General features: G+C 34.9%; 1 protein-coding gene across 1 annotated transcript; it reads left to right on the plus strand.

Annotated features, from left to right (window-relative positions):
* The first annotated feature begins 1356 nt into the window (after nt 1–1356).
* LOC143585509 (ABC transporter D family member 1-like) lies at nt 1357–12429 on the plus strand. Its single transcript, XM_077067282.1, has 25 exons — nt 1357–1470; nt 1568–1796; nt 4673–4897; nt 4970–5167; nt 5891–6345; nt 6646–6781; nt 7444–7522; nt 8250–8488; nt 8592–8896; nt 8980–9082; nt 9197–9358; nt 9427–9526; nt 9601–9709; nt 9790–9880; nt 10015–10139; nt 10222–10371; nt 10578–10650; nt 10738–10918; nt 10983–11141; nt 11223–11366; nt 11445–11663; nt 11746–11900; nt 11971–12023; nt 12142–12220; nt 12294–12429. Exons 1-25 carry the CDS (start codon nt 1406–1408, stop codon nt 12378–12380), a joined length of 3921 nt encoding a protein of 1306 aa, XP_076923397.1. The 5' UTR covers nt 1357–1405; the 3' UTR covers nt 12381–12429.
* The last annotated feature ends 6303 nt before the right edge of the window (nt 12430–18732 follow it).

An 18732-nucleotide genomic window follows, 5' to 3' on the forward strand; every position in this document is an offset into this window, starting at 1 on the left:
CTTGGTCGGATAGCGGTAGGTGGCTAAAGTCTTTAGCTAGAAATGTCAAAACTCTTTAACCGATTTTTTGTATGTCGAGCTTCACTAATCGAGAAGAGGGTACTTGACAATTCGTTAAATTTTATCTCGAGCTTCACCAATCCTGCTTCTCCGGTTTCTTCTTCTTACCTTTTTGGGATTGTTCTGCGGGTTTAGCCGGCTCCGGTTGTGTGTTGATATTACCGTAACCCGAGCCCGACATGGTTTTAAATTTGAGAAACTTAGAGAGGTTTTTAAAGTATTAGAGAGAATGTAAAGAGAATGGTGTATTATTGTTATAAAATGGGGTAGTTATTTATAGTGAGTTTGAATTAAAAAAAATCACATTTAAAGCCACTAACGGCTATTTTTAAATATTCAAACTAGCCAGCGGCTAGTTTTGCTCCGCGGTCCCGTCCATGGGGCTCGTCCGCGCCCTTACTCACTTGAGGGGTGTAGTGGTGTTCACGAACCACATCACCAGCCACCTGAACTGCGCCTCTCCCTTCACCCCCATTGCCCACAACCTTATATTGCTTCAAAGGATAAGTCATAGTATCAAATGAACTAGTGTATCTACATGGGTTTTCTCGTTTTGCTATATTTACTGCTTTTCTTTAATCTTGTTTACTAGTTATGTATAAAAGAATTAAGTGTTTACATTGCTTGAACTCGTTTTGTTTTATGATGAGATACTTGAGTCTTCTTGCTTTAGTTGTTTTATTTTATAATAAACTTACTAATTATGATTTATTATATTATAAGAATAAAACTTGTATGTTAATTCTACTAAAATACTCATTTAATATAAATTTAACCTCGTTTTTAGGATTATATATATACACACATGCCACATAAAATAAAAATAACTTTTATACTGTTTTTATAAGTTATATTATTTTTTTGTTCAAATTTAAAATATGCAATGACTCTAATGTGCAAAAGATTGTTGAGAAACTTTATGAAAAAAAGAACAAACAAAAAATATGTTGGTTTTTATTGCCATTTAAAAAAAAAGAAATGAGAATTGGATAAAAAGAAAGAGGTTTTCGTTTAGCCAGCAGGTGGGGGTTGGTTCCGTAGCTGCCAATCTAACCAAACCCTCCTCCTCCTCCTCCTCCTCCTCCTTCCTTGATTGACCCAAACATCATCAGCAGCAAAATCAACATCTTCCTATAAATCCTTCCTTCCGATCAAAACACACACGCTCTCTCTCTCTCTCTCTCTCTCTCTGTTCGTCTGCTGCTGATGCTTATTCCACTTTAATAATTCTCTCTCCCCCTGTTATTATTATTAGTAAGTTCCTGATTTTGATTTTTGAAGAACCCTAATATAACTTACTTATTTGTCTTCCTTTTCAGGTGTCTGTCTGATTTCAATTCAAATCATGACTTCTCTTCAGTTATTACAGTTGACGGAGCGAGGACGTACCCTCTTTTCCTCCTCTCGCAGGTGGGTTTTATTATTTTCTTTCTCTTGGATTCTATGGATCATCTAAATGTTATTAAAAACAAACAACAACAACATTATTATGTTGTTTTTTTTCTAGGAAAACACTATTGCTGGCAACAGGCATTATAGTTGCTGGTGGGACTGCTGCATACATGCAATCTCGGACCAGACTAACAAGGCCCGACGATAATAATAATAATAATAATATTGTCAAAAAAAGTAGGCAAAAGAAAGGACTAAAATCACTCCAGGTCTTGGCTGCAATTCTCCTTTCCCATATGGGCAGATTCGGTGCACGCAACCTCTTTGCTCTTGTCGCCACTGTGGTAAGTAATCATCTTTTTTCTTTAATGTAACTTTCATTTGCTTCCTTGGTTTTTATCTTCTCTTTATCAACTATTAGATGACCCAATTTCACCCATCTTTTTTCTATCTCAAACGATACAAGTTATATAATGGAAGCCGGCTACCCAAAAATGCATAAAATTTTCTAAATAGTCCTATTATAATCAAGGTTGCAAAAGTCGCTACTAGGCGGCTGATTGTGGAGTTGGGTGTACTCGGAAATAAGAAAATTTTTCACTATCTTTCTTTGATTACATGATCCAGATTCATGTATATCTATATAATATTTCTATTTAGATTTATAGCTATCAAATCGCGGCTTGATGTACCAAAATTTTCCATTTTCCCCAATCATATGAAGAATGGATGCGGGATAAATACTCTCGTTTCTAGTCTACTATTATTGTTATTGTATTGAGTATTGAAGTGAAGTAAAAAATTGGAAACCATCTCTTTTCTAACAAAGAAAACTCGGACATGATATATATAAAAGACAATTAATTTTTGGATATTATATATATGCCAAATATCATAAGTTTACTAATATTTATAACAAAATTGGTGAATACAATAGAATTAATATAAATACATGTTTCAATACTAAATTATTCTAAAAATTGCTAATCAATAATCAAAAAGATGATATTCGTTCTTTAATAGTATAGAAATACGAGTTATGTTTTATTTTTTATTTTTAGTCAAAATGGGTCCAAGTTGACTGACTAGATCTTATTCTGGCTGATGTTGACCATCTTTGACCGATTCTTAGTAACTAGGCGAAGTTAAAGAAAGACGCCTCAACGCCACACCTTGTAGCAATTACTCTTGCATCACTCGGTCTTCTAGACGTACTTTTACAACATTGATTATAATATAACTGGACTGCTATGATAATAATGTAGTTTTTGTCATCCTATTTAGCTCACTACTTTTTTTAATTATCCAAGTAAAGGACATATTGTACCTGCATAAGTATTTATTCCTTGTACCCGTTACCTGACTTTCCAACTCCTCACCATGCCACCTCTACTTAATATCTTCAGTTTGTTTATGTTTTCCTTTTATGCCTTGGTTAAAGAAGCGTGCTTTAGGGTTTAATGTACATGCGTGAGAAGAAGAAAGAGCAGATCTCTATGGAGAAGAAGACTAATGAGGCGACGGTTTAGGTTTATGTTCAGAAACAGTGATTAGAAAGTTTAGATGTATCGGAAGTTAGTGATAAAAAGTGCATAGGAAGCTAAAAAAGGTGTATTAAAAATTGTAATTGTCATAAAAAATTACAAGTGTTAACGTATTATTATTTTTCTTTTTAAAACTTTGCAGTCTTTTAATGTAACTGTTTTTGTATTTTATTTCTGTTTATTTAATATAACTTTTACATATTACTTCATCCCCTGTCTTTTGTATTTTTAACATTCTAAATTGTTTATGAAGCAGATTATTTAGTATTATTTATTTATTTATATAATAAGTAGCTTATTTTTGTTAATTGTATTATATTCTATTTTGTGCAGATTGTTAGCTTTATAGCTTGTACATATAGGTTATTTAAATATTAAATAATATATAAAGTTCATTTATATCTAAGTTACATGCCGGTATGAGAAATATATATATATATATATAGGATGAGAATCGTTACAGAGCTCTTAATTTATTTAAGAACTTGAAGGAACTCTTAATAGTTAACGTTTTTAATAAAAAGTTTTGTATGTTAATGTTATTTGAGTGTAGTTTATCACTTTTTATATCTATATTTACGATTACAATTATGAAAATTAGCTTTTACACACATCTAAGTTTTTTTTACATATATGTAAATTTGTTATTACATAAGTTTACACATATGTAAACTTGTGATTTATATGTTTAAAAAAAATTATATATAAAAAGTGGTAAAACTAGTCTCAAACAACGTTAGTATATGAAAAAATTAAAAAAATGTTTGGTTGTTATGAGATCCTGGAAGTTCTTAACTCTTTTGGAGTTCTGAAAGGATACTATATATATATTGGGTCAAATACAAATGACTTTTATCATGAAAAGTGTACAAATAACTAGCGTAATTATGTTAACTTTTGAGTAATTATTATTACACTATTTTATTTTTTGTAACATAATTACTCTAGTTCAAAACTGTAATTACTCTAGTTAATTGTATATTTAGTATGTTAATTTATTTGTACCGGATCCCACCCCCCCACACACACACATATATATCTATATATAAATACTTTGTGGTTCGCTTTTGCCTTTTGGTTCGGTTTGTGCCTAAAACCAACCCATGAACACCTAGTTTTTACAGTAATAAAAATGTTTCTTATTTCTTTCACTGAGATCTCTTTTGCGTTTATTGTAAACATGGTTGATCTGCTCTATTAATAGGTGGTGAAACTTTGTTTGGGATGCAAATCAATGATGATTTTGTGTACAAATTATCTACTAGAGTTAGTCAATCATAACTTGAATGTTGGATTATTTCATGCTCTCAATTTATGATTTCATTTTCTGTGATGAAAATTTTTCTATACATGTAGATCTATACATGGTGTCACACATAGATACATGCAAGAAAATGGTCACACTTAAATAAAGTATAGTTGATGAAATTTCTAATATAAGTGTTATTTATGGCTTGCAAGCATAAATCCATCTTTTAGTTAAATTAATTTAAATAGTTATTGAAGGCGACTTTCATAAACTTATTATTATTTTTTTAGGAGAAATATGTAAATGATATTGCTTTGTTTAATTTCTACCAAAAGCTAGGCTTCTGTTAATTACAGTATTTGACATTACCAATTTACCATATCTATTTCTGTCTTTTCTAAACTGTTTTCATTTTTATTTTATTGAGGTGTTACGAACTGCTGTGAGCAACAGATTAGCAAAAGTTCAAGGGTTTTTGTTTCGTGCTGCTTTTCTACGACGAGTGCCGACCTTCGTTCAGTTGATTGTTGAAAACATTACCTTATGCTTTGTTCAATCTGCTCTATTTTCTACGTCCAAGTATATAACAGGGACCTTAAGCTTGAGGTTCAGAAAGATATTGACAAAGCTTATTCATGCACAATATTTTCAGGTTTGTTGTTATTATTGTTATTTTATTAACATGTGATGTTTCCTAATTGGAAACTGTTTATTTGGATTTCAGAATATGATTTACTACAAAATGTCCCATGTTGATGGGCGGATAACTAATCCTGAGCAAAGAATTGCGAGTGATGTACCAAAGTTCTGCTCAGAATTGAGCGATCTTGTACAAGAAGATCTCATTGCAGTTACTGATGGCATCCTTTATTCTTGGCGCTTGTGTTCTTATGCAAGTCCCAAGTATATATTTTGGATTTTGGTAATTCTCGCTTCCTCAATGTTTTCACTATATATGTGCATTTGTTATTTGGCTGGGTTGATAAGGGTTAGGTAGGATGAATGATTTCCTTTACTGTGTGATGTGTGTAATTATGATTCATTTATGCAATAGTAAATCTGTTGACATACTTTAAAAAAAATGGGCGAAGTAAAAAGATTGCTAGAAGAGGATACCACTCAATCGGGTCAAAAGTGGCACCTAAAGGGTATTTCAAAAAAATAAGATTATTATTGTAATAAGTAATTGTTTAATCATATTATCGTACTAATCATATATAACAGGCCTAATGTCATAATAGCATCGATGCTCCACATAATCACCAAACTTGATAAAAGTTCTCTGTTTTTTTAATCATTTTTGATGTCACAAAACACCTATATACACTCTACATCGGTTATTGTATAATTCATAAATATGACAGAAATGTAACATAGTTTAGTGACCAAGTTAGTACGGATTAGAGTATAATGGCGAATGTCGAAAACATGGTAAGCATGCTGCTATATAATGACAATTCCCCTTCATCATTAAGTCAGTTAAATTTCAGATACCAGTATTTTCGAGTCAAGTTGACCTCGTCGAGTACGAAATCACCTGTTTTGACTTGGGCTTGTTTGCCCTGTTAAGCCTCCCATTGGGACATCTCTTATGCTCTCTTTATTATGAGCCATGACTTATAATCCAAGTAAATAATGATTACAGGCTTATGTGGTAGGAGCAGGAGCAACTATCAGAAACTTCTCTCCTGCATTTGGTAAATTGATGTCTGAAGAACAACAACTTGAAGGTGAATATAGACAACTTCACTCAAGATTAAGGACTCATGCAGAAAGTATAGCCTTTTATGGTGGTGAAACTCGGGAAGAATCCCATATTCAAAACAAGTTTAAATCACTTATCAAGCATTTGAAAATCGTCCAACATGACCATTGGTGGTTTGGCATGGTTCAAGATTTCTTGTTAAAGTATCTTGGAGCTACTGTTGCTGTCATTTTAATTATTGAGCCTTTCTTTTCTGGCACTTTAAGACCTGACACCTCAACGTTAGGAAGAGCTGAAATGTTGAGCAATTTGAGATATCATACCAGTGTCATAATATCATTGTTTCAGTCCTTGGGAACCCTCTCTATAAGTTCTAGACGTCTTAATCGTCTAAGGTATTTGTCGTTTTTTTTATATATTTAAAGTACTCATATAGACCTCATTAATCCCATTTTAGTATGCAATGTACATGCAAAAAAAGCTTAAGTAATTGTGATTATGATTATTGAGGAGAGGTCTAATGGCCACATGTTTTTTCCTCATAATTTAATTGTGATGACCTGATGCTATATATATATATATATTCTGTATAAATATGATTGATGAGGCATACTCTTGTACAAACAACTGTAATTTTTATTACCTATTGAGGGAAAGTTATTAATATCCTAAAGGAAACAACTTTTAATTTACAGTGGGTATGCGGATCGTATTCATGAACTTATGGCTGTATCTAGAGAGTTAAGTCCAAAAGATGTACCCTCTTTACAAAGAAGAGGGAGTAAGAATTATACAACCCAGGCAGACTACATAGAGTTTGATGGAGTCAAGGTATCTCAAAATATTTCATATATTTTTAATATGTACACACACACACACACACACACACACACATATATATATATATATAGGATTGGGATCGTGTGAGAACCAATTTGGACCACAAAAAAAACTCTTTTTAAGAAAAATAAAATAAATTATAAAACAAAAAAAAGCGAAAATAAAAAAAAGTAAAAAAACCAAAAAGATTTATCTTTCATCCATGTTTCATAAAAAAATAAAAAAAAGATCAGTTTAGTAAAATTATACATATATGTATAATACTTATTTTTTAATTTTAGACATGTTATTCTTTATACACGTATGTACAATTATGATAAATGATAATGTACATATGTGTACATTATGTAAATGGAGATTAAATAAATATATACATATGTGTATCATTAGTCTTTTATTTATTTATTATTTATTTTTTTTATGAAACCAGAATGAAAAATAAAAGTTTTTGGGTTTTTTTACTTTTTTAAAGTTTTCGTTTTTTTTATAATTTTTTAAAGGGGTTTTTTGTGGTCCAATATGGTTCTCAAAGTTCTCAATTTCAAAAAGTTCTCTTAGGATCCTCACCCTATATATATATATGTATATATATATATATGTGTGTGTGTTTGTGTGTGTGTGTGATCTGCTTTTGAAACTAATATATTTTTCAGGTGGTTACTCCAAGTGGTAATGTCTTGGTGGAAGACTTAACTTTAAAAGTCGAATCAGGGTCTAATCTTTTAATTACAGGTATCTAATTTACATATTATTTCATGATAATCAGTTTCATAAATTCTTCTTTTTTATTCTGAATGAGTTAGGTCATCCTATGAAGCATTGATTCTTTAACCATTATCTATTTCTTCTGTTATCGCTCAAAGCATTGATTCTTTAACCATTATTTAGGTCTAATTTTTTTTATTGCTCTTGTTTCAGGTTTATGGTATCCTCTCTTATGGTTATGTTTCATGTGTTTTAAGTTTCTAGCATCTCATCTAATTAGTACCAAAAGTTATAAGAGTCAAGATTCAAATGTAAATCCATAACACGAATAAAAAAATGTTCAAAACATGAAAACCAGAAGTTCAAAAAGTAATAAATAGTATTCAAATGATCATTGTCTTTATCCGTCATTAATACCAATAGAACTTCAAGAAGCGAGGGCCTAGGAACTAGAAGCGGATATATCGGGTGGGAATGAGCTCAGTACTGAAAATCCCCAAAAATGGGTACCTGTACTGAAAATGCTCGGTACAGTACCGTTACAGAAGGAAAAAATTCGGGAAAATACCGGTGCCTTACCGATCCCGAAACCTAAAAAAATCGTTACCGATTTGGTACCGACGTTACCCAATTCGGTACCAGTATTTGCTCATCCCTAAGATTGGGCCTTGCCTGAAAAATGGGTCTAGGCGCAAGAAATGAGGGCTTTTAATAACTATGGAATTAGCATACTAATATAAGTTGTTTGTTGCAGGACCAAATGGTAGTGGCAAAAGCTCATTGTTCAGAGTTTTGGGAGGGTTATGGCCTTTGGTGTCGGGACATATTGTAAAACCTGGGGTTGGTTCAGATCTCAATAAGGAGATATTTTATGTGCCCCAAAGACCATATACAGCTGTTGGAACACTTCGCGATCAGTTGATATATCCTCTCACTGCAGATCAAGAAGTTGAACCTCTCACTCACAATGAAATGCTTGACCTACTTAAAAATGTAACAACTTTTGTCTTATGTTGTTTCTTTCACTAAGAAGCATGTCATCTACTAAGCGTGATTTTATTATTATTATTATTATTATTATTATTATTTTTAACAGGTTGACCTTGAGTATCTATTGAATCGTTACCCACCTGAAAAAGAGATTAACTGGGGAGAGGAATTGTCCCTTGGGGAACAACAAAGACTAGGAATGGCGAGGCTTTTCTATCACAAACCGAGGTTTGCAATTCTCGATGAATGCACAAGTGCTGTAACAACTGATATGGAAGAACGCTTTTGTGCTAAAGTTAGAGCTATGGGAACATCTTGCATCACTATATCTCATCGACCCGCTCTTGTTGCGTTTCATGATGTTGTACTCTCATTGGATGGAGAAGGCGGTTGGAGAGTTAATTACAAAAGGTTGATTTATTTATGTTGATGCCATTATGTGTACACATGCATATCGTTGTGTGGTTTTTAGAGTTTAAAATACTATCTAGCAGGGAAGATTCACTAGTTCGTGGTGGTACTGACACTGAGTCGTCTGAGACAGAACGTCAAAGTGATGCAATGGCTGTTCAACGTGCATTTGAGAATACAAGAAATGTGTGTAAAGTTTGCCATCTTTCTATTTTTCATTTACTTATATCTAACATGTATTTTGTATGCACTTCTAAGATCTAGTGTGACATGATTAAAAAAGTTGTGGGTTTACCGTAGGACTCCGCATTTTCTAGTTCCAAGTCTAGTCAGACATATTTTTCAGAGTTGATAGCTGCATCCCCACCTGAGGATATTATTGGCTCTGTGTCTGTTGTCCCACAATTGCGTAATGATCCCCGGGTACTGCCCTTAAGAATAGCTGCCATGTTTAAAGTACTGGTAAGTTTAAGCCTTTTCTAATGATATTTAAAATATGGAGATGGTTTGGTTGACCTTGCTGAATTTAGGTCCCGACAGTACTTGATAAGCAAGGAGCACAGCTTCTCGCTGTTGCTATTCTTGTAGTCTCAAGAACTTGGATATCGGATCGTATAGCCTCTTTAAATGGTATGACTAGTTTTGAATTTGTATTTTGATATTTTGTTTGTATTTGTTCATGATCAATTGCCGTGACTTAACAGGAACGACTGTGAAGTATGTTTTGGAGCAAGATAAAGCGGCCTTTATACGATTGATTGGTGTGAGTGTCCTTCAGAGTGCTGCTTCTTCTTTTGTTGCACCTTCTTTGAGGTATTCTTACATCATCACAAATTTCAGTAACATAAAAATTACTGATATTTATGATTGTTTTTCGTATTTGTTGTGCGAAGGCACTTGACTGCCAGGCTTGCACTTGGATGGAGGATTCAGTTGACTTCTCACTTGCTTAAAAATTACTTGAGGAAAAATGCATATTACAAGGTAACTATAAGTTTTCATTTACTATTCGGAAATCGTTCTCAAATTAAATATAAATTTCAAATGCAATTGCTGTATGTTCCTAGTATCGGCTTATAGATGTATGTTTATTCTCTTATAAATGTTTGTGTTTCCAGGTATTTCACATGTCAGGAGTTAGCATTGATGCAGATCAGAGAATAACACAAGATCTGGAAAAGTTAACAACAGATTTGTCAGGGCTCGTAACAGGAATGGTAAAGCCAGCTGTTGATATTTTATGGTGAGTCCATGTGGCACTTGTGGTTTTCTTATGTTGTGTTCTTTGTGAAATTTTGAATAATGTTTAATGTTGCTGTTATTAGGTTCACGTGGAGAATGAAGATGCTAACTGGTCGACGAGGCGTTGCTATTCTATACGCATATATGTTACTAGGTTTAGGCTTTTTAAGGAGTGTCACTCCAGATTTTGGTGATCTAGGAAATCGTGAACAAGAACTTGAAGGAAGCTTTAGGTTATTTTTTTGTATATAAATCCCCCCCATCATGAGAAAACTCATGAAAACTCCATGTAACCATTACTAAACCCTAAACTCTAATATTGGAAACTTTTGCTCACTTAAGTCAATGGTTAGATGGAGTTCTCACTAGTTTTCTTCTTATATATGTGTGTGTATTAAGCAATGGATATTTTTAACACATCATACTTTTGTTAAGTCAGGTTCATGCACGAGAGGCTTCGAACCCATGCTGAATCCATTGCTTTCTTTGGAGGCGGTGCTCGAGAAAAAGCGGTAATTCTTTTAATATTTTTTTTCATTATAAACTACATGGATTATAATGATATTATGTGCTTAATACATAATAAATATGAATGACAGATGATTGAGTCAAGATTTAATGAAGTCCTTGCTCATGCGAAAACACTTCTAAAAAAGAAATGGTTATTTGGTGTACTGGATGACTTTGTAACCAAACAACTACCTCACAATGTTACCTGGGGACTCAGCTTGTTATATGCTATGGAGCACAAAGCTGACCGTTCATTGACTTCCACTCAAGGTAAGAGCGATATTGGATTTAGCTGTTTACTGAAATGTATGATAAATTGTTTTGTACTTAGCAGGTGAGCTGGCACATGCATTGAGATTTTTGGCATCTGTTGTATCTCAAAGCTTCTTGGCCTTTGGTGACATTTTGGAGCTGCATAGAAAGTTCATTGAACTCTCTGGTGGTGTTAATCGGATATTTGAGCTCGAAGAGCTTCTTGATGCTGCACAGTCTGGTTAGTCTTTTTATTCATGATTTGTTTTGACACTTGGAATAACATTGATTTCATGAAGATTGGCCAATAATACCCCTACAGATGAAACTGCTGGCACTTCATCACAGTCTGAAGGGGGGGATGGTATCTCATTTCTGGAGGTTGACATCATCACACCAGCACAGAAATTATTAGCCAGAAAGTTGACATGTGATATTGTATCAGGGAAAAGCCTCCTTCTTACGGGTCAGTCAATATACATATACATATGTTTGAATTGATATTATTTGATGTTTGAATTCTGATTATAACTGATTGATGAAGGTCCAAATGGGAGTGGTAAAAGCTCGGTGTTCAGGGCTTTAAGAGGTCTTTGGCCTATAGCAGACGGACAACTTGTTAAACCATCATCAGAATCCGAGTGCAGTATATTTTATATTCCTCAAAAGCCGTATACTTGTTTAGGTAGCTTACGGGATCAAATCATCTATCCTCTCTCCCATCAGCAAGCAGAAAACAGGGCATTAAATTTGTATCAACAAGGTAACTGAAAACAACACATGCTTCTATCGTTATTGTTATCGTTATCGTTATCGTTATCGTGAATATTTATAATTTGTTTCAGGTGAAATAGAGACAGATAAGTTGGATACACATCTAAAGACGATTCTAGAGAACGTGAAATTATCGTACCTGTTTGAAAGGGAAGGCTCTAGCTGGGATGCTAGTCAAAACTGGGAAGACATCCTTTCTCTTGGTGAACAACAAAGATTAGGCATGGTGAGAGAGACCATTAATTATTTTAATCATGTTTTTCTGTTTTTATTTATCATTTCTTTCTGTTTTCAAGGCTCGTTTATTCTTTCACAAGCCTTGCTTTGGCATCCTTGATGAATGCACCAAGTACGCAACCAACTAATCTTATTATTACTATTATTATTATTATTATTATTTTTTATCATTTATTCTTATATTTTTATTACTACTTGATTATCCATTTCTTTTCTCTTCTTTACCACAGTGCTACAAGTGTGGATGTTGAAGAGCATCTTTATAGGCTTGCACGTGACCTGGGCATCACGGTTATTACATCATCTCAGGTAAAATAAATTCTACTCGGTTTTTCTAAGTTTATTAATCGGTGCGAAGAAGTAAATGTCTGTGTTCTCTCAGCGTCCGGCTTTAATACCATTCCACTCGATGGAATTACGGTTGATTGATGGTGAAGGCAAGTGGGAGCTCAGGTCAATCAAGCAATGAGACAAAATGTTCCTTCCAGCAAATTATATTCTAAATAAAAGGACTAGCTGCTCATTGTTTATGTAATATAACAAGCGTATGTATATTTATTTGTTATGTTTTCTTTTCTTGTAAACAACACTATAGTTAATTTGATTAACATAGATGGAAACCTAGGTGTGTTGTTGGTCAATTAAATCATTCTTAAGCTGGTATGATTTATTAACACCTAGTGTACCCCATACTACATAAAATCTTTTTAATATTTTTTATGATCGCCTGCCTAGCATGGTAGGGCTAAGATTAAGCTAATAAACCTTTATGTATACGCCTGTCTGTGCAAGTGTTAAAAGAGTACAAGATAATGGAAGGTATTACTTTTACGCGTCTTTCTCTATTTAGATATCTATAATTCTATATATGAAGAGAGATTTGTTGTTTGGGCAACCGACTGTGCATCACGCGTTGCACTCCATCTTTATTTCCCTTTTATTATTTGGAAACACAGCTTTGAAAGGTATCTTTATTCCCTTTCTTTATTTGGAAACACAGCTTTGAAAGGTATGGTTTCTAGTAGGGCCGTCTAAGCCACTCGTTAGACGTGCACAAAAAAACCGGTTCCGGAACCTAACTGGTGGAACCGAACCGGAACCGGTTCCAGTTCCAACCCGGTTGGAACAATACCCGGTTTGGGTATTTTTGTACCCGAAAATCGTACCCGGTTCTCATATTTATATGTCAGTACCGGTTCCAAACCGGTTCCTACCCGGTTCTTAATTGGAACCGGTTTGGTTCGTACCCGGAATAACCGGTTCCGACGGGTTTTTTTGAAGGGTCAAACAAAAGTCAAACTAGCCGTTGGAACCGGTTCCAACGGTAATATAGCCGTTGGAACCGGTTTTTTTAGACACCAATTAGCCGTTGGAACCGGTTACAACGGTAATATAGCCGTTGGAACCGGTTTTTAAGACAATAGATCCGTTGGAACCGGTTCCAGCGGTAATATAGCCGTTGGAACCGGTTTTTGGGCCAAACCTATATATAAGTTGTTTCCATTACTTGTTTCACCACCAAACTCAAAAACAAACTACAATACTACTCCTTTAGCAAACCCGTTCCTTTACCCGACCATCCAACTAAATATTATTATGGCACCCATCAAAAAAACTAACAACAAGGCTAAGAAGAGTGTTTTTGTTGCCCCCGTTCCTGTTACGGAGGACCCAAGGGTTGTTACGGTAGTCAACCATAACCGCAACCAAGACGTATGGAAGAATTGGGATTTGATTGTGGATGACGAAGGTTATCAAAAGGCTCGTTGCAAACTATGTGGTTCAATATTAAAGCACGATTCCAACTCTACTTTGAGAAAGCACATCGAGAAGCCATATTGCAAGGCGTTGAAAGGGATTGGCGCGACCGATCAAATTGACTTGGGTAAAGATGGTACACTATTTCGTTACAACACGACTAAAGTTCAAGATAGAATGGCAAAGTTCGTTATTCAACGAGGTTTGCCGTTTAACCACTTTGATGACCCGGAGTTGACGTCGTTGATTCGCGAAACTCTACAACCGAGATACACACATGTAAGTCGTACTACCTTAAGACGTCATTGTATCAGGTTGTGGGAGTGTGCTAAAAAAGAGTTAATCGAGTCTTTTCATTCTTTAGAAGCCATGGTTAGTTTAACTACCGATGTTTGGTCGGCACCACACGGGTTGCCCGAATCATACATATGTGTCACCGCTCATTGGGTTGATCCGGTGACATGGCAATTGATGAAACGCACCATCGCTTTTGAAAACTTCCCGTTCCCACATACCGCCGAAAAATTGTTTGAATTACTTGATGAAGTTATAACGACTTACAACTTGAGAAATAAAATATTTTCGATTTCGTTTGACAACGCTTCAAACAATACTAAGGCGGCTGAAAAATTTATCATTAAATATTCACCACCTTGTTTCGGGGATTTTTTTCATGTCCGATGTGTTGCACATATCATCAACTTGGTTATCCAAATAGGTCTTGACAATGAACACATTTGTGATGATTTAAAATACTTTAGACTTATGTTACAAGATGTCTTCAAAAGTGGTAAAAGAAGACATCTTGAATATAAGAACTATTGCAAGTCGGTTGAAAGAAAGTATTTGGGGCCGAATTGGGACGTTCCAACCCGTTGGAACTCAACTTGTCATATGTTAAAGTGTGCTTTTGCCCAACTCCAAACTTTACAAGCTTTTCATAACAATCTTGTTGAAGAACGCGAGGCCGATATGTTTCCGGAAAGTGTTTGGGTCCAAGTCGGTTATTTGTTGGAGTATCTTGATGTGTTCAAAAAGTCAACAACAAAATTATCGGGAGTCTATTACCCTACTAGTTGTTGGGTTTTGCAAGAATTGTACTATATGTCTTGTGTTTTTAAAAGCTTTGCGGAGAAGAAAAAACTCTTCGAAAATATTGTTGCGGTGATGAAAGAAAAGTTCATAAAATATTTTGAAATCATACCGCCGGTCTTTACTTGTGCCGCCGCATTAAACCCCTATTGGAATGTTAATGGGGTTGAAACAACGATTGAGGAAATATTCGACAACTTAGGTATGCACGAGATTGACCCGAAGTTGTCGACGGAAGCGAAGGACAAGTTCAACAAAAACCTTCAAGACCTTTATGACCATTATTTTCAAATGTATGGTCCAAGCACGAGATCTTCTTTTGTGAAAAAAACAACAACTGGTAGGCCGTGCAATGACCCACTTATAAACTTGATGAATGGGATTCGTGAATCGGCATCTAAGAGGCAAAGAGGAAACACACCAAGTAGCGAACTTGGTCGATATAGTGGAGCAAACTATGTTGAGGGCGCAACGGTCGACGAAATTCGCAATATTGATTTGTTGGCTTGGTGGAAAGGTAAACAAAACGAATTTCCCATTCTATCCGCCATGGCTCGTGATTTGCTTGCCGTACAAGCCTCAACGGTTGCTTCCGAATCGGTTTTTTCTCTTAGTGGGAGGGTGTTATCTATGCGAAGAACAAAACTAACTCCCGAGTCTCTAGAGGTTTGCATTTGCCTAAAGGACCATTTGGATGCGGTGGATCGTGTACAACACAAGGCGAACTTTGAAGACGAAATACCAATAGAGCGTCATATTCATGATGAGGAGGCGGAGGACGGGGTTTCTTCCGATAACGAAGACGAGGGTGAAGACGAGAATGAAGACGAAGAAGAGTTGTAATTATTTGTTTTGGTATAATTATTTGTAACTTGTTCAACTAATATTTAGTTTTGATTTGTTTTATTATAATTACTTTTGTTACTCATGATTAATTGTTTGTTACTTTTTTAATAACGACGAACATTTTATTCATCTAAAAAATAACTATTACAATTTGTAATTTTACAAACATTATTAAAACATAAACGATACTAAACATAACAACTAAAACATAAAAAACAAAGTCCGTCGTTTTAATCCGGGAATACTTATTTTTGGGTTGTAGAGCCGGACGACTCTCGCACTTCCGTTTTTTTAGCTTCCATTCTTCTTTTCTCTCGACAATACTTATTCGTATGTTTTCGTAATGTCGAGTTGGACGCTGCTTTAAGAAACTTCGAGCAATATTTGCAACGTGCCAACTCATGTGAGTCGGTCATGAGACACAAATCGTAATGAACCCAAACATCGGGGCATCTTGTTGTTTCGATCACCATAACAACGTCATCATTGGTTGCCATTTGTTGTCGGTTTAAGGTTAATTGTGGTTTGGAGTGTGTTTTATAGTTTTGGGAGTGGTTTAACAAGTACACAAACAAACCTTGCTATTTATAGAAAGAAGATAACCTATTTATAGTTAAAAAACCGGTTCCAACGGTCAAAAACGGCTATATAGCCGTTGGAACCGGTTCCTAACGGCTATAATGTTTAAATTTCAAAAAAAACCGGTGGAACCGGTTTTTACGTAAAAACCGGTTCCGGTTCCAACCTACCCGGTTCCTAAAAGTTTGCATTTCTGGGCATCGGTTCGGGTCGGGAACCGAACCGGTTCCTGACTGGAACCGGTTTCATTTTCTACCCGGTGTGAAAAAAACCGGTTCCGAACCGGTTCCGGTTTTCAAGGTGAACCCGATTTGTGCACCTCTACCACTCGTCGCTCGCTCGTTTTTTCGCACGATTGGAAACGAGCTGCTCGGTTTGGTTCGGCTTAAATATTTTTAATTTATTTTATATATGAACAATTATATAAATATATAGACAAAACACATAAATATAAAGCTTACAATTATTTTTACCCCTTAAAATTTTTCATATTCCGTCAATTTTATAGTTTTAGTTGTTCGCTTCAAACTTTTAGAGTACTAAAAGTTTGTTTACATGATCATTAAAACTATCTTTAAACTTATTTTTAATAGAAATTTACAATGTATTACGTGTTTGTCTAAAAACTATTAATTTATTTATAAATACATTATTTGCAATCTTTCTTATTGAAAATTTTAAAGTGAAAAAGAAATAAATAATGCTTGAAGTCTATTGATGTTCGATCGAAAATGCTCGATTTGATTTTTGCTCGGTTCGGTTGTAAACGAGCAAGCCTTCGCTTAGTTCGGCTCGTGAACAACCCTAGTTTCTAGTATGTCTCCAAATAGCCCCCGGCTAGTCTGGTTAGCTAGGTGGTTCAAGCCGGGAAGAAAAAGATTTTGGCGACCAAGTTGAAAATACATGCATAGATAGTAGAGGTGCACAAAAAAACCGGTTTTGGACCCGACCTGGCAGTTCCTACTCGGAATCGAACCCGACCCTACCTGCAGGTATGAACCGGGATTTGGGTTTCCCCTGGAACCGGTTCAACCAATACCCTGTCAAAACACGACCTGACCCTACCCGAAAAAACCAGGTGGAACTGGTCAAATACTCGACTATACCGGGAACCAGTTCCAGTTCCGGTTCCTGAAAATACCTGGTTTGTGCGCGGTTTAATAACAAGCCAACAACGGAGGCTTGAGGAGGAGCCATATGGTGCGAAAGTCTCACGTACGGTTATTGAGAAGGGAGTGGCTACCTAAGCTACCGTTCACCACCGGCCAACTTTGCGTATGGGTTTTGGGGATTGAGACAAAGGAAGATACTGCAACGTATGTTACGTATAAGCCTTTCGCCCTTTCCTTTATACTTTTTGTATTTGCTTTTGTGCTATTAGCTTTTTAAAAAAAAAAACATAAACCACTGATTTACAATTTTTCTTAACAACAAAGTTTATAGACTGCTTTTTTCGCCTCATTTGCCATCAAAGTGCAAGTTGTACTAGTTCATATTTGGTTACCCAAGCTCATATTTATACTTTAAGCGCGATTGCTATAATATATACACTTCCTTGACCACCTTAAAATAGGTGGATCTTAAGAAGATCATTATTCATCTGAATGGTGACTATTGGTATGTTTAGTTTGAATATACAGGGGTATCTATTGATGTGGAATGGCTACTTAAGCGCTTTTCAGTGTGTTGGTATTCCATACAAAATAATTTACTTGTTAGAACATTTCTATTCCATCCACCATCTATCTCTATAATTTAACAAAATAACACACTTTTCTTTAATATTTGATTATATTTTAAAAACCTCCCACATCCTATTCTCTATATTATTTTTCTTATTAATTCTTTCTCTTTCTTTCACATACAATCACAACTAACTATTTTGTCTTATTACCTTAACCATAAACAACCTAAATTGAAATATCTATGTGCATAACACAAGATAACATAATTATAAATGGCCATCCATAAGAACTCAAATTAGTAATAAACAAGATTCCATACCCGTGCGTTGCGTCACACGGGCATGTTTGGTTCTCTAGCATCGATTAAAATGGATAACAATATTACATATAACAAAGTTGGTAAATCAATTTCCAACACTGCTTTAATTTCTTCGACTCCTTTGCCTTTTTCCTATGCTCCTTTTTCAACCAATGAAGCCTCGAACACTTGTTTCACTCTGTGCAATTTGCTTCTTAAATCTAGCTTCAAAGCCAAAGTCAAACTCAATATTGACCCGAACCGATGTTTAAACGTTTCGACCCGGTTTTGGATGGTTACCACCACAACTAACTCTTTTTTCAAAACATAAAGTTTACCTTCTTCCAATTTCGATACGCAAAAACTGAGATAAAAAAGACACACATTACTTTCTTCACCTTCCAATAAAAAAGAAAAACAAAGGAAATCTAAGTAAAGTGTACAACTTAGTACTTTGATTTCCCATAATTTAAACATAATAGGGTATGCTGCCTCAGGAAACTCAAAATCATTCATTTGAATGTCAAGAACTAATTGAGAAGACCATAAAACAAACAATGATC

Source organism: Bidens hawaiensis, unplaced genomic scaffold (genome assembly GCF_021521415.1).
Source record: "Bidens hawaiensis isolate Kalapana, Puna unplaced genomic scaffold, B.hawaiensis_p1.1 tig00033874_1, whole genome shotgun sequence".
NCBI classification, from domain to species: Eukaryota; Viridiplantae; Streptophyta; class Magnoliopsida; order Asterales; family Asteraceae; genus Bidens; species Bidens hawaiensis.

What these genes read in the sequence shown, in the direction of transcription:
- LOC143585509 (XM_077067282.1), top strand. Translation starts at nt 1,406, where the DNA reads ATGACTTCTCTTCAGTTATTACAGTTGACGGAGCGAGGACGTACCCTC. An exon ending in TTCATGCACAATATTTTCAG is followed by an intron (nt 4,898 to 4,969) that starts GTTTGTTGTTAT and finishes TTTGGATTTCAG; the next exon opens with AATATGATTTACTACAAAAT. An exon ending in CGGTTATTACATCATCTCAG is followed by an intron (nt 12,221 to 12,293) that starts GTAAAATAAATT and finishes GTGTTCTCTCAG; the next exon opens with CGTCCGGCTTTAATACCATT.